The sequence below is a fragment of the Narcine bancroftii genome, chromosome 3, assembly GCF_036971445.1.
Source record: "Narcine bancroftii isolate sNarBan1 chromosome 3, sNarBan1.hap1, whole genome shotgun sequence".
Lineage (NCBI taxonomy): Eukaryota > Metazoa > Chordata > Chondrichthyes > Torpediniformes > Narcinidae > Narcine > Narcine bancroftii.
In genome coordinates this window covers 327049661-327072292 of record NC_091471.1, presented here as the reverse complement: position 1 = coordinate 327072292, position 22632 = coordinate 327049661, and the positions used below count along the sequence as shown (strand labels likewise).

General features: G+C 50.6%; 1 protein-coding gene across 2 annotated transcripts; it reads left to right on the top strand.

The window, feature by feature from the left end:
- Positions 1-9078: 9078 nt before the first annotated feature.
- On the top strand, positions 9079-22390 carry tbc1d25 (TBC1 domain family, member 25). Of its 2 annotated transcripts, XM_069929116.1 has the most exons (7): positions 9093-9162; positions 14357-14436; positions 15533-15642; positions 16385-16539; positions 18836-18960; positions 19254-19445; positions 20586-22390. In XM_069929116.1, exons 3-7 carry the CDS (start codon positions 15548-15550, stop codon positions 21561-21563), a joined length of 1545 nt encoding a protein of 514 aa, XP_069785217.1. In that variant the 5' UTR covers positions 9093-9162; positions 14357-14436; positions 15533-15547; the 3' UTR covers positions 21564-22390. The 2 variants fall into 2 exon arrangements, with proteins under 2 accessions (XP_069785216.1, XP_069785217.1); XM_069929115.1 differs by lacking the exon at positions 14357-14436 and having other exon boundaries at positions 9079-9162.
- The last annotated feature ends 242 nt before the right edge of the window (positions 22391-22632 follow it).

Below are 22632 nucleotides of genomic sequence, written 5' to 3'. Positions count from 1 at the left end.
CTCTTGGTGCCTGCCACATTGACCACCGCCAGTGGGCTGATAACGCCTCAAACCGTGCATCTTGGCGCCTCACAGTTTGGCGGGCAGCAACCTCCTTTGAAGAAGACCGCAGAGCCCACCTCACTGACAAAAGGCAAAGGAGGAAAAACCCAACACCCAACCCCAACCAACCAATTTTCCCTTGCAACCGCTGCAATCGTGTCTGCCTGTCCCGCATCGGACTTGTCAGCCACAAACGAGCCTGCAGCTGACGTGGACTTTTTACCCCCTCCATAAATCTTCGTCCGCGAAGCCAAGCCAAAGATATACCCATATACACACATACATATAGTTCGTGGTCATTTTTACTCTCATTACATGTCTTCATCTCTCTGCTCGTTTTATAGTTGTTCTGCAAATTTTCGTGCTTCCTCTGGATCCGAGAATAGTCTGTTTTGTTGCCCTGGAATTACTATTTTAAGTATCGCTGGGTACTTTAACATAAATTTATATCCTTTTTTCCATAAGATCGTTTTTGCTGTATTGAACTCCTTCCTCTTCTTCAGGAGTTCAAAACTTATGTCTGGATAGAAAAAAATTTTTTGACCTTTGTATTCCAGTGGCTTTTTGTCTTCTCTTATTTTCTTCATTGCTTTCTCCAATATATTTTCTCTTGTTGTATATCTTAAGAATTTTACTAAAATAGATCTTGGTTTTTGCTGCGGTTGTGGTTTCGGGGCTAATGTTCTATGTGCCCTCTCTATTTCCATTTCTTCCTGTAATTCTGGTCTTCCTAGGACCCTGGGGATCCAATCTTTTATAAATTCTCTCATATTCTTGCCTTCTTCATCTTCCTTAAGGCCCACTATCTTTATATTATTTCTTCTATTATAGTTTTCCATTATATCTATCTTCTGAGCTAACAGCTCATGTGCCTCTTTAACTATTTTATTAGATTCTTCTAATTTCTCTTTTAAGTCCTCTACTTCCATTTCTACGGCTGTTTCTCGTTCTTCCACCTTCTCCACTCTTTTTCCTATATCCGACATGACCATCTCTAATCTATTTATTTTTTCTTCTGTACTTTTAATTCTTCTTTTTATTTTACTAAATTCTTGTAATTGCCATTCTTTTATTGATTCCATATATTCTTTAAAAAAAAATATCCATTGTCTTGCCTTTCCCTTCTTCTTCCATTTGTACGATTATTTCTCATTCTTCCACATTATCCACTCTTTTTCCTATCTCTGATATGACCATTTCTATTTTATTCATTTTTTCTTCTGCACTCTTAATTCTTCTTTTTATCTCATTAAATTCTTGTAATTGCCATTCTTTCACTGATTCCATATATTCTTTAAAAAAAGATACATCCACTGTCCTGCCTTTCTCTTCTTCTTCCATTTCTCTCTTTTCTTCTTCTTCTTCTTCCTCTGGGTTGACCATCTGTTGTTTCCTTGTTTTCTTTTTACCCTCTTCTTTCTTGTTGTCGTTATTTTCCATGTTCTGCTCCTGTTGCTGTGTTGCAGCTATCACTCTCAGCTGTGGAGATCGACTCCGCAGCTGTTCCCCCCTCCTGTTAGTGTGTTTTTTTTCATGCGCGGTTGCGCACTTTTACTCGGCTCCGTGAGCCATTTTTGTAGTCCCGAGCTCGCGACTTCCACTGACCTGAGGGAGTGGGCTTCTCTCTCTGCGGCGGGCCTCCTCAGACAGGTAAGGCCTTCACCTTCTTCTTCCGACGTTCTTTCATCTTCTCTTCTTCCCGTTGTTTTCGACTTTTCTCTCTTCGCTGCCATTTTCTTCTCACCTTTATTTTTACTTTGTTTTAATTTTTACTCTTGTACCTTTGTGTTTTGTGCGTTTTTTTTTCAACTTTTCCGGAGAGGGCTGGAATTCCCTGACCGGCCACTACTCCATCACGTGACTCCCCCCCAGATCCTTCTTGTCTCATGACACTCCCAAAACCCCTACTGCCCCACAACACACACACAGAACCCTCTGCTCAAAATCACTCCCCCAAATCCCTCTACCACACAACACACTCCCAGGTCTATCAGCTCCACTACACTTCCTCTGCTCAACATCACTCCCCCATATCCCTCTGCCCAACAACATTCCACCAGATCCCCATGATTCACTACACTCCCCCAGACCCCTCTGCCCCACTATCCTCACCCAGATCCCTCTGATCGACAACATTCCCCCAGATCCCACTCCTCTACAACACTCCCCCAGAGCCCTCTGCTCCACAACACTCCCCCAGATCCGTCTGCCCCACAAAACTCCCCCAGAACCCTCTGCTCTACAACACTCGCCACAGATACATCTGCACAACACTCACCTGGATACCTCTGCTCCAGTACACAACCCCTGATCCCACTGCACCACAACAATCCGGCAGACACCTCTGCTCCACAACACTCCCCCAGTTCCCTCTGCTGTACAACACTCACCCAGATCCATCTGCTCAGTAACAACCCAGAACCCTCTGCTCTACTCTCACCTAGAATGCTCAGCTCCACTACACTCCCCCAGATCCAGTTGCCCCACAACACTACCCCAGAGCCCACTGCTCAACATCACTCCGCCATATCCATCTGCCCAACAACATTCCACCAGATCCCCCTGATTCACGACTACCCCAGACCCCTCTGCCCCATTATCCTCACCCAGATCCCTCTGATCGACAACATTCCTCCAGATCTCACTCCTCTACAACACTCCCCCAGGTCCTTCAGCTCCACTACACTCCCCAAGATCCCTCTGTCCCACAAAACTCCCCAGATCCCTCTCCTCCACAACACTCCCCCAGAGCCCTCTGCTCCACCACACTCCCCGAGATCCCTCTGTTCCACAACACTCCCCAGATCTCACTCCTCTACAACACTCCCCCAGGTCCTTCAGCTCCACTACACTCCCCAAGATCCCTCTGTCCCACAAAACTCCCCAGATCCCTCTCCTCCACAACACTCCCTCAGAGCCCTCTGCTCCACCACACTCCCCCAGATCCCTCTGTTCCACAAAACTCCCCAGATCCCTCTCCTCCACAACACTCTCCCAGGTCCTTCAGCTCCACTACACTCCCCCAGATCCAGTTGCCCCACAACACTCCCCCAGAGCCCACTGCTCCACAACACACCCCCAGATCCCTCTCTCATGACACTCCCCAAAATCCTATTGCCTCACAACACATCCCCAGACCCATATGCTCCACAACACTCCCCTAGATCCCTCTACTCCACAACACTATCCCATACCCCTCTGCTCCAGAACAATTCCCCAGATCACTCTACTCAAAATTACTCCCCCAAATCCCTCTGCCCCACAACACTCTCCCAGGTCCATCAGCTCCACTACACTCCCCCAGATACCTCTGCTCCACAACACTTCCCCAGACCCCTCTGCTCCACTATACTCCCACAGATCCCTCTGCTCCACAACACCCCCCACCGATCCCTCTGCTCCACAACACTTCCCCAGACCCCACTGCTCCACTATATTCCCACAGATCCCTCTCCTCCACAACACTCCCCCCCCCAAGATTCCTCTGTTCCACTATACTCCCCCATATCTCTCTGTTCCACAACACTCGACCAGATACCTCTGTTCTACAAAACTCCCCCGGAACCTTCTGCTCTACAACACTCCCCCAGTACCCTCTGCTCTTCAACACCCCCAAGTCCTCTGCCCCAAAACACACCCCAAGACCTCTCTGCTCCACCACACTCCCCCAGATCCCTCATTTCCACAACACTTCCAAGATCCCTCTGCTATATAACACTCTCGCAGATCACTCTGCTACACAACACTCCCCCAGATCCCTCTGCCCCACAACACTCCACAAGACCCCTCTGCTCCACAACACTCCACCAGACCCCTCTGCGCCACAACACTCCACCAGACCCCTCTGCTCCACAACACTCCACCAGACCCCTCTGCTCCACACTTCCCCAGATCCCTCTGCTCAACATCACTTCCCCAAATCCTTCTGCCTCACAGCAATCCCTCAGATCCCTGTGCCCCACAATAATCCCCCAGATGCTTCTGCTCCACCACACTCCCCCAGATCCCTCTACTCCACTACACCCCCCCAGATCCTTCTGCTCAACTACACTCCACCAGAATCATTTGTTCTACAACACATCCACAGATCCTTCTGCCCCACTATACTCCCCAAGATCCCTCTGCCCACAACACTCCCCTAGACCCCTCTCCTCCACAACACTCCGACACATCCCTCTGCTCCACAACAATCCCCCAGATCACTCGCCTCAACAATACTCCCCAGATCAAACCTCACCACCACAATCCCCCAGATTCCTCTGATCAACATCACTTCCCCAGATCCCACTGCTCCACAACACTCCCCCAGATCCCTCTCCTTCACTATACTCCCCCAGATCCCTCTGCTCCAGTACACACAGTCAGATCCCTTTGCTCCACTGCACATGCCCAGGTACCCCTGTTCAACATCACCACCCCCTTATCCCTCTGCTCAACTACACTTTTTTAAAAAACTTTATTTATTCATTCAAAAAACAAATAATATATGACATATACAGCAATTAAATATGAACATTTACTTTTTTTATATAAAAAAAGAAAAGAACCCACCCCCCCATCAGCCAACTCTCCTAAGGAGAGCCATAAAAAAAGAAAGAATATTAATGAAAAAGTTAAATATAATATTAAAATCTAGTCAATATAAATTGAAATGTAAATATTCTGAGTATAACAACCACTTATTAATAAAAAATTTATAATTATCATGTGAAACATATGTAATTTTTCCTATTATTAAACAATATTTCATTCATTATGCCATCTATTAATATCAATCATATTTGTATCTTTTCACGTCCTAGCAATACATTTTTTCGCTATGGATAAAGCTAAATATACAAAAGCAAGCTGGAACTTATCTAATCCCAAGCCTTTCAGAGGTTGCAAATTACACAATAAAAATACTGTTGGATCTAAAACTATTTTAATCTTATACAGATATTCTAAAAACAATTGAATTTCCTTCCAAAAAGATTGTATATGTATACATGACCAAACAGCATGAAAAAAAATTCCAACTGTATCACCACATCTAAAACACAAAATTGATTCATTAAAACCGTATTTTTTTAATTTTTCAAGTGTCAAATATAATTCATGTAAAAATTTGTAATTAATCAGTGCATTTATCAAACTAGTTACACTATCATAACAGATATCTAATCAATCTTCTTCATAAAAAATAAAACCAATATCCGCTTCCCATTTAATTTTAGATCTATCCCAACCCTTTTTATCCATATCATCCTATAATATTTGATACATAAATGAAATAATAACCCTTCTCTGGTACCTTCATAAGTCTCAAATTTAGTCATTTTAGGTAAAATCATATCTCTACCAAACATATGTTTTACCAAAGATCGAATTTGATAATAAAGAAATAAAGGATTCTTATCAATACCAAAATCTTCCCTCATCTGATTAAAAGATAAAAACTTACCCTCTTTAAAACAATCTCCCAAATTTTTCACACCTTTAAATCTCCAATGCAGTAAACTTCGATTATGTATTAAAAAAGAAATAAGTTGATTATTATACAATAATTTATCCCTAGAGCCTATCATTTTATTTTTCTTTATCCATAACTTCATTAAATATTTTAGTATAGGCACATTATATTGTTGTAACAAATTTATATTCCACCTAAACAAAAACCAGACCCCTCTGGTCCACTGCACTCCCCCAGATCCCTCAGTTCAGCTACATTCCAACAGATCCCTCTGTTGTACAACGCATCCACAGATCACTCTGCTCCACTATACTCCCCAAGATCCCTCTGCTCCACAACACTCCGACACATCCCTCTGCTCCACTACACTCCCCCAGATCCCTCGGCTCAACAGTACTCCCCAGATCCCACTGCCCCACAACAATCCCCCAGACCCCTCTGCACCATTACACACCCCCAGATACCTCTGCTCAACATCACTCCCCCAGACCCCTCTGCTCCACTACACACGCACAGATCCCTTTCTTCCACAACACTCCCCAGATCCCTCCGCCCCACAGCCCATTGCTCTACAACATTCCCCTACATCTCTCTACTCAACACTCCACCAGATCCCTCTGGCCCTCAACACTCCCCCATACCCCTCTCCTCCACATCACTCCCACATATCCCTCTGCTCCACAACACTCCCCAGATCCCTCTGCCCCACAACACACCCTTGATCCATCTGCTCTACCACATACCCCCAGACCCCTCTGCTCCACTACAATCCCCTAGATCCCTCTGCTCCACAACACTTGCCCATTGCTCTACAACATTCCCCTACATCTCTCTACTCCACAACACTCGCCCAGATCACTAAGCTCTACAACCCTCCCCCTGACCCCTCTACTCCACAACACATGCAGAGATCCCTCTGCTCCATCACACTCCCCCAGATCCTTCGTCCACAATACTTCCACAGATCCCTCTGCTCCACAACACTCCCCCAAATCCCTCTGCTCTTCAACATTCTCCCAGACCCCTCTGCTCCACAACACTCCCCAGTCCCATCTGCTCCACAACACTCCCCCAGATCCCTCTGCTCTACAACACTCTCTCCCAGATCCCTCTGCTCCACAACACACCCCGAGTTCCATCTGTTCCACTACACTTTCCCAAATCCCTCTTCCCCACAACACACCCCCAGATCCCTCTGCCCCACAATCCCTTAGATCCATCTGCTCCACTATACTCCCGCAGACCCCTCTGCTCCAGAACACTCCCCCTGATTCCTCTTCCCCACAACAATCCCCCAGACCCCTCTGCTCCATAATACTCTCCGAGATCCTGCTACCCCACAACACTCCCCCAGACATTCTGCTCCACTACACTCCCCAGACCCCTCTGCTCCAGAACACTCCCCCAGATCCCTCTTCCCCACAACAAACCCCCAGACCCCTCTGCCCTACAACATTCCCCCAGATTCTTCTACCCGACATCACTCCCCCAGATCCCTCTGCTCCACTACACTCCCCTATACCCCCCTGCTCCACAACACACCCCCAGTCCCATTCACCACCCATAACCTTACCCGTGTCCTCTTGTGGCAGCCATTTCAATCTCGGGTAAAACACTTCTGACAATCCACACGGTCAATGCCTCTCATAATCTCTATCTTTGTCCTCCGCCGCTCCGAGGAGAAAAGGTCGAGTTCACACTCAACCTGTTTTCAGGCTTATTGTCGTGAATGAGTCATGAAATTCGGTGTTTTGTGGCAGTGTTGTGGAGCAAACATTCATATTATAACCATCTTACCATGTTACTATAAAAATAATAGTGCAGAAAAAGTCAGGCCATATCTGTGGTTCATTGATCATTCAGGAACCTGATGGCAGTGGGGAAGAAGCTATCTTCAGTCTCCTGGACCTTTTCCTCGATGGTAGCAGAGTGAAGAGGGGCCTAGCCTGGAGTGTGGGGTGGGGATCTTTGAGGACAGAGGCTGCTTTTTTAAGACACCACCTCATGGCAGTGTCCTCAATGGAGTGAAGTCTGGTGGTCTGGTGCCTGTGATGTCGCATGCCGAGTGAACAACCCTCTGGAGCTGAGTGTTGGCGCCTCTGTACCAGGCAGTGATGCAACCGACCACCTGTAGAAATTTACGAGGGTATCAGACTGAATCTCCTCAGACACCTCACAAAGTATAGCTGCTGGCGAGCCTTCTTTGTGATTGTGTCAACGTTGAGTCTCCAGGAGAGATCCTCGGAAATTATGACACCCAGGAATTTGAAGTTCTTGACCCTCTCCACTACTGAGCCCTTGATGAGTATTGGCAACATCCCAGTAAATCTTCTCTGCCCTCTTTCTATCTTACTGATATCTTTTCTGTAGTTCGGTGGCCAAAACTGCACACAATTCTCCCAATTTGGCCTCACCAATGTCTTTTACAACTTTACCATAATATCCCAACTCCTGGACTCATTATTTTGATTTCTGAAGGCCAATGTGACCCTGTCCATCTGTGATGCCACTTTCAGGGAATTATGTCTCTGTATTCCCAGATCCGTCTTCTACTGCACTCCTCAGTGCCCAGCTATTTACCATGGACATTCTTTCTTGGTTTGTCTTTCCTCTGCTTTTCCTTCTCAAACAAGGTGGGGGAGGAGTCTCCCTGTTTTCTGGTCCTCAGCTTCCCCAGAGTCTGAAACCCCTTGTGGGTGCCGCTGATCACAGGCACCACCATCCTGGGCCTAGAATGTTTAAATTAACACTGCCATTGGATCCTTTTGTGCTGCGTTTACGTCCTGTATGGTGCAGTGGACTAGGAGGCAGGCCTAATCTGGATTCAAATGCCCTGGGAAGAGGGGAATCAGCCCCGATTTTGCTGCTGAGGGCAAAGGGGCTGGACATTCAGCCTTTCTCTTGTGTGCTGGATCAGGAGGGGCCCTTGAAATGGAGTGGGTGGAGTACCTCGTCAGCGACCCCGACGTGGGGGTGTTGTGGGGTTGGGAAGGGTGGGACAGAGAGGCCATTCCTCACCACCAAGGGTAACACACCAGGCTGGGGCCATCTCCAAGCCCTCCCACACCCCCGAATCTGCACAGGCCCCCACCCCGCAGGAAGGTCACCTTCCTCCCCTGCACCCCACGGGCACCTCCAGTGTCTCATCCCTGCATGGAGGCCCTGCCTGACGAGCGAGGCGGCTAGAAAGGAGCCGAGCGCTCTCTCCTGTCGCCTGGGATGGGGGGTGGAGGGCTGGGAATGGGCTGGAGAGGTTGAATAGCCTCAGCACCTGGATAAGGGGCTGAATGACAGGGGGCAATGGTCTCTGCTATCCCCTGACAGGCTGAATGGCCTGTCCTATCCTGGGAGGGGTTGAATGGCCTCATACCTGGATGAGAGGCCTCATGGTCGCTGCTATCCCATGGGACAGGCTGATTGGCCTATTCTATCCCCGAGATGAAGGGCTGATTGGTCGCTGCTATTCCCCCAGGACGGGCTGAGCGGCCCTTGTCCTATCCCCTGGAGAAGCCGTTGCTACGGGCGACCGCACCGTCCATTTCCCCTCCCGAGCCGGATGTGACGACACAGGCCCGGCAGTGAGGGTGACGTCACTTCTCAGGGAATGTACACAGAGACGGAGAATGGCGGCGGCGGAGGAATGGGAGGTGGTGAGGGTGCGGGTAAAGGTGAGGAGGCGAGGGGAGAGGAAGGAAGTGGTGGGGATGGGGTGAGGGCGAAGAGGGAGCGTGGGGGTAGAGTGAGGGGGTGAGGATGAGGTGGGGAGGGGTGATGGTGAGGAGGGGATGTGTAGAAAGGGGGATGGGGAGGGGATGTGTAGAAAGGGGGAGGGGGAGGGAATGATGGTGTGGGTGGAGGGGTGAGGATGAAGGTGAGGAGGAGGGGATGAGGGTGAAGGAGAAGGGATGGGGAGGAGGGCTGAGGGTGGAGGGGATGGTATCAGGTATGGTGGTGATGGGAGAGGGAGGGGATGAGGGTAAAGGTAAGGGCATGGGTAGCGGGAGGAGGTGAGGGTGTGGGTAATGGGGAGGGGATGAGGGGGTGGGTAATGGTGAGGGTGAAGGGAGTGGAGAGATGGGGAAGGGTGAGGGTGAGAAGAAGGATGGGGGTGAGGGAGGAGGTGTTGAGGGATAGGGAGAGGATGAGGTGTGAGAGGGGTGGAGTTGAGGGGAGGTTGGGGTGAGCAATGGTGGAGATGAGGGGAGGTTGGTGTGAGCAAGGGTGGGGAGGTGGGTGAGGTGTTGAGGTTGGAGTGAGGAGGGGTAGGGTGAGAAACGGAGTGGAGGTTGGGAGGGGGAGATGCTGAGGGTATGGGTGAGCTTGGGGTGGTGGTGGGCTGAGGTCAAGAAGAGGTGAAGGGATGGGGGTTGGAGGAGGGGAAAGTTAGAGGGAGGGAGAAGTGTACGTGACGGGAGGGGAAGGAGACCGGAGATGGGGGAGAGGTGGACCATGGAGGGGGGGAGAAAGGGGTTTGAGAGGGACAGGAGGAGAAGTGATGGAAGGAAGGAGTGGGAGCGGGTGTGGATGTTTGGGGGAAGGGAGTGATCAAGGTAACAGAGGTGTGGGGGAGTCGGATATCAGGAGCATCAGGAGAACATTTGGGGAATACAAGATGGAACCGCCAGCACTGTACAGGCCCTTCAGCCCATGAAATTGTGCTAACCTCTAAATACCTACCCCAAAAAGATAAACCCCCCCCCCCCACCTCATCACCCCCTATTTATCTTCCATCCATGAGCCTGTCTAAGAGTCTCTTAAATGCCCCCAATGTTCCAGCCTCCACCACCACTCCTGGCAAGGCATCCCAGGCCCCCACAACTGTGTGCAAAAAAAAACTTACCTCTAAACTTCCCTCCCTTCACTTTGCCCTCTGGTGTTTGCTGATCCCGCCCTGAGAAACAGACGCTGCCCATCCACCCTTTTGATGCCTCTCAGAATCTTGTCGACCTCTATCAAGTCTCCTCTCATCCTTCCAAGCTCCAAAGAGAAAAGTCCCAGCTCTGCTAAACTTGCCTCATAAGATATGTTTCCCAATCCAGGCAACATCCTGGTAAATCTCCTCTGCCACCTCTCATGGCTTCTACATCCTTCCGATCTTGCAGATGAAGCTAAGATTGGGGGCGCCGTGGGCATTGAGGAAGGTTTTCTAAGCTTGTGGAGGGATCTGGACCAGCTGGGAAAATGGGCTGAAAAATGGCGATGGAGTTTAATGCAGACAAGGGTGAGGTGCTGCATTTTGGAAGGACAAACCAAGAAAGGACGTACACGGTGAACAGTCAGGCACTGAGGAGTGCAGCAGAACAGAAGGATCTGGGAATACAGAGACATAATTCCCTGAAAGTGGCGTCACAGGTGGACAGGGTCATAAAGTGAGCTTTTGGCACGATGGCCTTTATAAATCAAAGTATTGAGTACAAGAGTTGGGATGATATGGTAAAGTTATAAAAGACATTGGTGAGGCCAAATTGGGAGAATTGTATGCAGTTTTGGTCACCGAACTACAGGAAAGATATCAATAAGATAGAAAGAGGGCAGAGAAGATTTACTAGGATGTTGCCCGGACTTCAGGAACTGAGTTACAGGGAAAAGTTAAATAGGTTTGGACTTTATTTCCTGGAATGTAGAAGAATGAGTGAGATTTGATGGAGATGTTTAAAATTACGAGGGGGATAGACAGAGTAAATGTCGGTCGGCTTTTTCCACTGAGGGTCAGTGAGATACAAACCAGAGAATGTGGGTTAAGGGTGAAAGGGGAAAAGTTCATGGGGAATATAAGGGTGGAATGGTGGCTGAAGTGGTGAAGACAGGCTCAATTTTAACATTTAAGAGGAATTTTGATATTCATGGATAGGAGAGGTATGGAGGGCTATGGGCTGGGTGCAGGTCAGCTGGACTAGGCAAAAAAAATGGTTCAGTAAAGACTAGAAGGACCAAAGAGGCCTGTTTCTGTGCTGAAATGTTCGATGGTTCTTCCTGTATTGTGGTGACCAGAACTAAACACAATATTCTAAGTGTAGTCCCACCAGAGATTTTCAGAGCTGCCACATTCCTTCACGACTCCTGAACTCACTCCCCTGACTAATGAAGCGTCCCATAGGCCTTCCTATCCTATCAACCTGTGTGGCGACCTTGAGGGATTTGGACCCCCGAGGTTCCTCTGTTCTTCCACACTGTGAAGAAACCTGCCATCAACCCTGTACTCAGCCTTCAAGTATGACCTTCCAAAGTGCATCACCTCACACTGATCCGGATTGAACTCCATCTGCCACTTTTCTGCCCATCTCTGCATCCTGTTGTGATGACCATCACCATTCATAACTCCTTTAGCCTTCATATCATCTGCCAACTTCCTGGTCCATCCCTCTATCTCTTCATTTGGCTCTTCAAAGAGCAGGGGTCCCAGAACAGATCTCTGAGAAACTCCACTCATCACTGACGTCCGGGCAGAATACTTTCCTTCCACGACTACTCTCTGCTTTCTTCCTGCAAGCCCATTTTTTTTATCCACACAGCCAATGGATCGTCTTGACTTTCTGAACAAGTCTTTCGTGGGCGACCTTGTCAAATGCCTTGCTAAAGTCTACGTCGACCACATCTACCACCCGACCCTCAATAGTTTCTTTTGTGACCTTCTCAGAAAGCTCAACTGGGCTCATGAGGCGCGACCTTCCCTTCACAAAACTACGCTGACTCTCCTTGAGTAGACTGGACCTTTCCAAATGTTCACTGATCCTATCCTTAAGAATCCTTTCCAATAGTTTGCACCCCACTGATGTAAGACTCACCAGTCTCTAATTCCCAGGATTCTCCCGATTACCTTTTTTAAACAAAGGGACTACATTTGCCATTCTCCAATCCTCCAGCATCTCCCCTGCAGCCAAAGAGGATTAAAAAATCACAGCTACTGCCCCAGCTGTCTCTTCTCTCACTTCCCACAGCAGCATGGGGTATGTCACATCTGGCCCCAGGGATTTATCAACCTTGATGTTTCTAAGAAGATCCAACACTTCCTCTTCCTTAATTTCAACACTGTCCAGTACACAGGCCTCACCCTGAACAAGGTCCTTTAATCTTGTGAATATTGATCCAAAGTATTCATTTAGGACCTCTCCAACCTCCTCCACCTCCAGGCATGTTGCTTCCGTTCCCCCAGCCCCACCTTCATTCTCATCATCCTTCTGTTCTTCACATCCGCATAGAACGCCTCGGGGATTTCCTTAATCCTGCAGACCAAGGCCTTCTCATGTCCCCTTTGAGCTCTCATGTCCTTTCTTAAAGCTCCTTCCTGGCTACCATATACTTCTCAGGAGCGCTTCCTGTTTCCTGCTTCCTATATATCTAATGTATGCTTCCTCTCAACGAGTTGCCTGACCTGTTTTGTCAGCTACTATTCCCTTTTCCTACCATGCACCTCCAGGTGCATATTGCCTCCTTTACCCTTCAATAGCCCCACCTTAATTCTTGTCATCCTTCTGCTCTTTACGAACGCAGGAAATGCCTTAATCCTACCAGGAGAAAAGACAATCGATCCTCGAGATGTGCTCTCCAATTCGGGCAGAGTCCTTGCAAATCTCCTCTGCACCCTCTCTATAGCATCCTTCCTGCAGTGAGGGAACCAGAATTGAACGCAATATTCCAAGTGGGGTCCATCCGAAGACTGATATGTCTTCAGCAGTCAGGGCACCAGAAAATTGGAGGGTGGGGGGGGGTAGGATTGGAGAACGGCAAATGTGGTCCCCGTGTTTAAAAAAGGTAATCGGGAGAATCCTGGGAATTAGAGACCAGTGAAACTTGCGTCAGTGGGGTGCAAACTATTGGAGAGGATTCTTAAGGATAGGATCTATGAGCATTTGGAAAGGTCCAGTCTACTCAAAGAGAGTCAATGTGGCTTTGTGAAGGGATGGCTGCGCCTCACGAGCCCAATTGAGCTTTTTGAGGAGGTCACAAAAGAAAATGATGAGGGTCGGGCGATAGATGTGGTCGACATAGATTTTAGCAAGGCATTTGACAAGAGAGACTTGTTCAGAAAGTCGCGACGATCCATGAAACCTTGACTAGACAAAAATTGGCTTGCAGGAAGAAAACAGAAAGCAGTAATGGAAGGAAAGTATTCAGCCCGGAGGTCAGGGACTAGTGGAGGGGCCATAGGGATCTGTTCTGGGACCCCCTGCTCTTTGTGATTTGTATAAATAACCTGGATGAAGAGCCGAAAGGATGGGTCAGTTAGTTTGCAGATGACATGGGGAGGGGGGGTGGGGTTATCGACAGAGCTGAATGTTGTCAAAGTTGACAAGGCTATAGACGAGGTGCAGAGTCGGGAGGAGAAGTGTGTGGAGTTCAGTCCGGATCAGTGAGGTGATACACTTCAGAACGTCAAACCAGGAGGCTGAGACGAGGGTTAATGGTAGAATTATTCACAGTGTGAACAGAGAAACCATGGGGTTCAAATCCAAACATCCCTCAAGGTCGCCACGCAGGTCGATAGGATCATTAAGAAGGCCTATGGGATGCTGGTATTCATTATTTGAGGGATTGAGTTCAGGAGTTGAGAGGTCATGTTCCAACTCTACAAATCTCTGGTGAGACCCCACTTAGAATATTGTGTTCAGTCTGGTCACCTCATTACAGGAAGCTGCGGAGAGGGGGCAGAGGAGATTGACCAGGATGTTGCCTGGATTGGGAAACAAGTCTCATTAGGGCAACATTAGCAGAGCTGGGACTTTTCTCTTTGAAAAGTAGAAGGATGAGAGGAGACTTGATTCTGAGAGGCGTAGTTAGGGTGGACGGTCAACCCCTGTTTCCTGGGGCAGGATCAGCAAACACCAGAGGACGTTTGTTTAAGGGTGTTTTTTTTATACAAAGAGTCGTGGAACTGAGCCAAGGACTGTGGTGGAGGCTGACACATTAGAAACGTGGATGAAAGAAAAATAAAGGGTTACGAGGTAGGAAGGGCTTCGTACTTTTGGAAGGAATGTACAACATCGAGGGGTGAAGGGCCTGTCCTGTGGTGTAGTGTTCTTTGTTCTCTGGAGTGATGGAGTATGAGGGGATAATCTGATAGAGGTGTACAGGAGAGGCATTGGTCGTGTGGACAGCCAGAGGCTTTTACCCCAGCTAACATGAGAGGGCATAGGTTAAGGTATTTTGGGGGTAAATGCAAAGGGGAGAGGGGGTGTAAGAGGTAAGTTTTTCACACAGAGTGATGAGGTGTGTTGCCAGCAATGGTGGAAGGTAGCTGGTACAACAGGATCTTTTAAGAGACTGTTGGGTAGAACCATCGAACACTGCAGCACAGAAACAGTCAGGGGAAAACCATTTTCCTGCCTGGTACCACTGCCCTGCAGCCAGTCCATACCCCTCCCATCCATGTACCTGTCCAAACTCTTCTTAAACATTAAACGGGACCACTTCAACTCGTTCCACACTCTCTGTGTGAAGAAGTTCCCCCTAAACCTCTCTTTTACCCTTAGCCCATGTCCTCTAGTTTGTATCTCACCGACCCTCGGTGAGAAAAGCCGACCGACATTTACTTTGTCTGTCCCCCTCATAATTTTAAACACCTCGATCAAATCTCCCCTCATTCTTCTATGCTCCAGGGAATAAAGTCCGAACCTGCTTAACCTTTCCCTGTAACTCAAGTCCAGGCAACGTCCTAGTAAATCTTCTCTGCACTCTTTCAATCTTATTGAGATTTTTCCTGTAGTTTAGTGACTGCACACAATTCTCCAAATTTGGCCTCACCAATGTCTTGTACAACTTTACCATAAAATTCCAACTCTGACACTCAATACTTTGATTTATGAAGGGCAGAGGACCATGGACGGAAGGTTATTTCATTAGAGTAGGTTCAGAATTGTGGCCTGTGTGGGGCAGGGGAGAGGCACTGAACGGTGGGATGTGGAGAGGGTTGGGCAGGGGGGAAGGAGGGGCAGATATCTCTCTTCCTCGGGATGTCCCACCCTATAGTCTCACCCTATCCAACCCCCCCCAGTAGTCTGCAGACCCCTGCCCTAATTTCCCCTGCTCCTTGCCCCACAGAAATGCGAGGGTCTGATGCCTCCTGAGTTCCGCTCGTTTGCCGTCGATCCCCAGATCACTTCCTTCGAGGTCCTCCAGCATATCCTTATCCGGGCTTTTGACTTGAGCAGGTGAGTGGCTCCCTACTATCCCCTCACTCTCTGCCTTCCCCCACAACCCCACCAGGGAGGAACCATGGTGGGACAATGGAGGCAGCGATTGGGTCATTGTGGAGAGGCTTCCTCTCTCCCCAATCTTCCACTGGCAGAGGGAGGGAAGGAGTGGGTGGCAACACAGAACCCTCAGATACCATGGGTTTGATGCTCCCCCTTCTCCACCCCTCCCTCCTTGCCATGGTCCCCCCTTTCTCCTCTGTCCCTCTCTCCCGAGCCCACTCTTCACCACGCTCCCCCCTTCTCCATCCTTCCCTCCTGAGCCCCCTCCTTGCTGTTCCCCCCTTTCTCCTCTGTCCTTTCCTCTGAGCCACTTTCCCAGCTACTCTGAGCCACTTTCCCAGCTATATCTGTGACCCCCTCCCAGCACTTCCTCCCTCTGAGCCCCCCCCCAGGCATTCTTCCATCTCTCCCTCTTCATCCGTCTGAGCGCCCTTGCTCTCTCCCTTCTCCATCTCTCCTTCCTCACACCCCTTGTTACCCCCTCTTTGCCGCTCTTCCCTTTTCCCCTTTCAATGCTTCCTCCCTTCCGCCACTACTCCTCTGTCCCTTCCTCTTTCCGGTGCTCTCTCTCTCTCCCCTTGCTCTCCTCACACCCTTCCTGCACTCTCCTCTCTGCCCTCTCTCCTCCACCCGCCCCTTCCTGGTGGCCCTCTCGCTGAATTATGGCACCCCCCTCCCCTTTGCCTTCTCCCTGCAGCAGAAAGAACTTCACCATCAGCTACCTGTCCCTGGAGAAGCCCAGCCAGGAGGTGTACCTCTCCCTGCAGTCCGACTGGGATCTAGACGTGGCCTTCAGTAGCCTCTCCCGGGCTCAGCTTCAGCTCAAGGTCGACATCAAGCCCTTGGAAGACAGTGAGTACCCCTATGGGTGTGACAGAGGTGTAAGGGGAGGTTTGACGAACCAGGTTGATAGGATTGTTAAGAAGGCCTAAGGGATGCTGGGCTTCATTAGTCAGGGGGATTGAGTCGTGAGGTCATGTTGCAGTTCTAGTCAGTTTTCAGATTTATTGTCAGAGCACATACATGACATCACATACAACCCTGAGATTCCTTTTCCTGCAGCCACGGCAGAATTAAAGGTAAAGATTCCATTATTGTCATGTAATACTACATTTAGAATGTAAAATACATGACTTTGTCTACCATAAGGTAGACAGAGAGTCCCCATTTTGTCCAGTGCCCCTCGCTGAAACAAGGCCCCAGCGAGGAGCGAACTCACAACCCCCTGGTTAAACAAGATCAGCGCTCTAACCCCTTAGCTCTCGGGGTTTCACTTTGTCCAACGCCCCTCGCAGAAATGAGACCCCAGTGAGAAACGAGCTTGCGACCCTTTGACCAGTGCTCTAATCCCTGAGCTATTCGAGCTTAACCAACGAGCTTGAGCCCTTCATCGAGGTATGAGAAGATGCTGGCAGGCATCAGAACAGAAAGGTTTTGGGGTGTAGGCAAAGGCAGGAGATGATAGGTGGATGAGGGGAGGGATAGGACAGCAGCAGATGGGGAGGAGGGATTCCAGACACCCACAACTCTCTGTGTGTAAAAAAAAAACTTACCCCCAATGTCTCCCCTAAACTTTCCTTCCCAGAGGAATCTGGGAATACAGATACAGGTACACAATCCTTTATCCAGACCCCTTGGGGGTCAGTGTGTTCCAAATTTCGGATTTTTCCGGATTTTGAAAAGCCAGATTAAATCCACCTGAATTGTGCTGCGAATCCACTCCCATCCCCTTCCCATCGCGCTGCTGTCTCGCCCACCTGACTCGTGCTGCCGGTCTCCCCCTCGCCTGCCCGACTCACGCTGCCGGTCTCCTCCTCGCCTGCCCGACTCACGCTGCCGGTCTCTCACCTGCCCAACTCGCGCTGCCAGTCTCTCACCTGCCTGACTCACGCTGTCGGTCCCTCTCCCCACTTGCCAGATTTTAGAGCTATCTGGATCTTAGATGTCCGGATAAAGGATTGTGTACCTGTACTTAAAGTGGGATGCGAGTGGAAAGAAAAAAGGTGGAGAACCACTGGTCTACCTTATGGTACGATTCGCCACTTTACCCAGTGTCCTTCACAGAAACCTGCAGCACCTGGTAATCTGAGGCGGTCTCCCCTCCCAAGTACTGACCAGTCCTGAGCCTGCCTAGCCTCTGAGATCAGACAATCCCAAGTGTATTAAGGTGCTGTAATGTTTAAAAAAAACTGTATACAGCACATACAGGTAATCAAATATAACCTGACTGTGCAATACAGAAAGAAAAAAATGATAAAAATGAACTCAAAGGAATCCTTAAATGAGTCCCTGATTGAGTTTGTTGATGAGGAGTCCGATGGTGGAGGGGTAGCAGCTGTTCCTGAACCTGGTGGTGGGAGTCTTGTGGCCCCTCGACTTCTTCCCTGATGGCAGCAGCAAGAACAGACCCTGTGCTGGGTGGTGAGGGTCCTTGATGATCACTGCTGCTCCCCGACGGCAGCATCCCCCGGGGATAGATCGCCTATGTTATTCTAAGTTGTGAGACCAACTTAAGAAGATTGTGTTCAATCCTGGTCACCTCATTGCAGGAAGGACATGGAGAGACTGCAGAGGAGATTGACACATGAGGCAGAGCTGGGGCAGGGCTTTTCTCTTTGGAACATAGAAGGATGAGAGGAGACTTAATAGAGGCCTATAAATTCTGAGAGGCACAGATAAAGTACCTGTTCCCTGGGGCAGGAATAGCAAACACTAGAGGACATCTGAACAAGGTGAAAGGAGGGAAGTTTAGTGGAGAAATCAGGGGTAAGTTTTTTTACACAGAGAGTACTGGGTGCCTGGAATGTCTTGCCAGGGGTGGTGACTGAAACAATAGGGACATTTAATAGAGATGGGCATATGGAATAAAGTTCTAATCTGTTTAACCTTTCCCCTATCACCTGTAACTCTTCTGCAGCAGGGAAGTTCTAGGTTGTCATAGTAGATGATGTGGCCAGCACAGTACTGTGGGCCGACTGCCGCAGAGATTTTGACATTCAACTTTATGGGGAGTCTGGGCCTGAGAGGGTTAGACATGCTCAATGGGCTGCAAATTCTGCTCCTTTGTTTTGTGGCCTCTCGTGGGAGGAAATGCTTGATCCCAGGTATGACCTCTCTTTCCTTTCCTCACCCCCCCTCCCCCATGCAGGCCCGTTGCTGGAAGAGTGGGACATCATCAGCCCCAAGGATGTGATTGGCTCAGAACTGCTGACCCCGGAGAAGAGACCCTTTCCGTCCTCGCCTTTGCCCCTCACGCAGTCGATCCTCTCCCAGGTGAGGGTGGAGTAGAAGCAGTGGGAAAGGGTTGGAGTGGAGGGAGCTTCACTCTGTGTCTGATTCCCCCCCCCCCCGGGGAGTGTGTGATGGGACGGTGCGAAGGGAACTTCACTCTGTGTTCGAGACGCCTGGAGAATGTGTGACGGGATGTGCAGGGGGGGTAGGAGCATGTAACGGGATAGCACTGGGAGGGGAGTGTGAGACAGGATGCCACGGAAGGAGTGTGAGACGGGACGACACGGGGCAAGTGTGAAAACGGGATGGTGAGAGACCTCTCTGCTTTGGCCCAGGTGGGGCGGACGCTGTCCAGGATGCAGCAGGTCCTGAGTTGGTCAAGCAGCGAGGAGGCGACGAAGCCCTTCAAACCCCCCCTGAGTGATGCCGAGTTCCACACCTACCTGAACCACGAGGGCCAGCTCTGCCGTCCCGAGGAGCTGAGGCTGAGAATCTACCACGGAGGGGTGGAACCTGCCCTTCGCAAGGTCTGTACCCTGACCCCCCCCCACCAAACCACAGAACAGGATACTCTCATCCCACCTCACCTGTCCTAACCAAGCTTGTCCCACTGCTCCACGCTGGCCCGTGCCTCTCCCTGTCCAAATCTACTTCAATCGGGAATGTCCATCAAACACTACAGCACAGAAATGGGCCCCTTGGTCCATCTAGTCTGTGCCTAACAATTATTCTGTTTCATTCCATTGATCTGCCCCTGGACCCTATCCCTCCATAGTATCAAGGAACACTACAGCACAGAAAACAGTCCATTCAGTCCTTCTACTCTGTGCCGAACCATCATTCCTCTGGTTCCACTGACCTGCTCCCACTCTAAAACCCTCCAGACCCTGCCATCAACATATCAATCCGAATTAAGAGTGAGCCCACATTTACCACATCAGATGGCAGTTCATTCCACGCTCCCACCACTCTCTGTGAAGTCCCCCTAAACCATTCCCTTTTCACCCTTAATCCATGTCCTCTAGTTTGTATCTCATCAACCCTCAATAAAGAAAGCCGACCTACAGTTATTCTGTCTATTCCCCTTATAATTTTAAAAACCTCAATCGAATCTCCCTTCATTATTCTACACTCCAGGGAATAAAGTCCTCACCTATTTCACATTTCTGTAGAACAACACACAGCCCTTCTAGTCTGTGACAGAGTATTATTCTGCCTGGTCCAATTGCCTGCACCCAGTCCAAAGCCCCGCATACCATCCACGTATCTGTCCACATTTTTAAAAATTTCATTATTGAAACCCCTCTCCTTCTCCCTCCCCCTCCCCGCTTTCTCTTCCCTCTCTCTCCCCTGTCCATCTTTCTCTCTGTTCTCTCATTCTCCCTCTCTGTCATCTCTTCCCCCTCTCTCTTTCTCCCGGCTGTCCGTTCTGTCTCTTCTCCCTCCCTGTCCATCCCTTCTCTCTCTGTCCTCTCACTCTGTCCTCTCACTCTCTCCCCTCTCCTCTCTCCATCCCGTGTGTCTCTCTCTTCCCCGTTTCCCCGTCCTCTCTCTTTCTCCCGTTGTCCATTCCGTCTCTCTCTCTCTCTCTCCCTCCCGTACATTCTGTCTCACTCTCTCTCTTCGTCCTCTCACTCACTCCACCCACCCCCCCTCCCCACACCCAGGTGGTCTGGCGCTACCTCCTCAATGTCTACCCGGATGGCTTGACAGGGCAGGAGCGGCTGGACTACATGAAGCAGAAGAGCCAGGAGTATGAGGCGCTGAAGGCGTCGTGGCGCAGCCAAGAGGGCAGCGAGGAGCTGGAGGCGGTGCGTGGGGCAGTGGTGAAGGATGTGCTGCGCACCGACCGCCAGCACCCCTACTACGCTGGCTCAGAGGACGGGCCCCACCTGGCGGCACTACGCGACCTGCTCACCACCTACGCCCTGTCCCACCCACGTGTTTCCTACTGCCAAGGCATGAGCGACATTGCCTCACCCATCCTGGCCGTCATGGACAACGAGGGGCACGCCTACGTCTGCTTCTGTGGCGCCATGCGTCGGCTGGAGGCCAACTTCCGCGCCGATGGACGGGCCATGTCCCTCAAGTTCCGGCACCTGAAGTTGCTGCTGCGCCGCGCCGACCCGGAATTCTACGCCTACCTCCGCCGGCGCGGGGCCCATGGCCTCCTCTTTTGCTACCGCTGGCTGCTGCTGGAGCTGAAGCGGGAGTTCGCCTTCGACGACGCCCTGCGCCTCCTTGAGGTGGTCTGGAGCTCCCTGCCCCCCGACCCGCCGGAGACTGAGGTGCCCCTGAGCGGTGAGCCCCTGGCTTCCCCGCGGCCCCTGTTGGTCAGACCATGCTGGGGGGAGGCGGACGAGGAGGAGGAGGAAGGCGAGGAGGATCTGGGAGAGCCCCTGCCCCCACCCCAGGAGTTCGGCATGGGCAACCCCTTCCTGCTCTTCCTGTGCCTGGCGCTGCTGCTTGAGCACCGCGACCACATCATGGGTGGGCGGCTGGACCACAACGAGACGGCCATGCACTTCGACCGGCTGGTGAGGCGCCAGGACCTGCGCAGGGTGGCACGGCGGGCCAAGGCCCTGTTTGCCGAGTACCTGCAGTCAGAGGTGTGGGGAGCCAACCCCTCACTGGCGGCCCCCTGACCCAGCCACCCTGGAGTGAAAGGGGGGGAGGGCAAGGAGGGAGGTCAGACCCCTGACTGTTCCCGGAGAGGGTGTAAGGGGGCAAGGAGGGAGGGGAGAGGCAGCGAACTATGACCTTCCGGGGCCGCCTGGCTGTGAACTGTGACCTTAGGGAGTTGTGAACTGACCTTCCGATGGTTGGGGTCATGAACTGTAACATTCCGATGGATGGGGTTGTGAACTGTGACCTTCTGTTGGTCAAGCTGTAAACTGGCTCCAGTGACCACTGGCATGACCTGTGGCCTTCCAGTTGCCAGAGACACAATCAGTGCCCTTCCGGTAGCCAGGGCCACGATCTTTGACCTCCCTTCTGCAGAGGGTGTGACCTTCTATCAACCGGGATGTGACCTGTGACCTTCCAACACCGGGGATTGTAACCCTGACTTTCTTGAGGTGTGAACTTGCAGCAAATGAACGTGACCTCTGCCCTTCCAGTGTCCAGAGCCATGATCTCTGACCTTCCAGCACCCAGGAGCGCGAACCTGCAGCGTTGAACTGTGACCTCTGGCCGGCGAGAGACCTTTGGCCTTCGAGGGCGGGTGGACAGTTGGGGTAGGGATTTTACAAAGAAAACCCACGAACTTTGGACCCCCCCCCCCCACAGCCAGAGCGAAGGACGCAAGGTCAGATGGGTTGGTGTCATGGGGTCAGAGCCCAGAGCTGAACTGAACGTCCCAGGCGGGCGGGGTTTGCGACGGTTAGGGGGACCCATCGGAACCGACACTCCGAGTTTCTATTTAATTTCTTAATCGTCTTCTGTGTTAACCTCAAAGAAAGTGTTGATCGCGGCTGTGTGTAGTCTTTGATGGGAGGGGACAGGCAGTAAGGAAATGAACCATTCAGGACAGCACCCCCTCCTCACTCACCCCTCCCACTCCACTCACACTCTTTCCCTTCCTTCCTCAACCCCCTCCTCACTCTCTCCCTTTTACCTCTATTTCCTGTCATTCATTCACCCACCTTTTACCCCCTTCCTATTCCGCTCTCATCACACTTCTCCCATTTCCTCCCTCCCTCGCTCATCCCTTCC

Bases quoted from the DNA above. Each gene is read 5' to 3' on its own strand.
- tbc1d25 (XM_069929115.1), top strand. From the start codon at position 9,118: ATGGCGGCGGCGGAGGAATGGGAGGTGGTGAGGGTGCGGGTAAAG. The intron at 15,643-16,384 runs GTGAGTGGCTCC...TTCTCCCTGCAG, and splicing joins CGGGCTTTTGACTTGAGCAG to CAGAAAGAACTTCACCATCA. The intron at 16,540-18,835 runs GTGAGTACCCCT...TCCCCCATGCAG, and splicing joins CATCAAGCCCTTGGAAGACA to GCCCGTTGCTGGAAGAGTGG.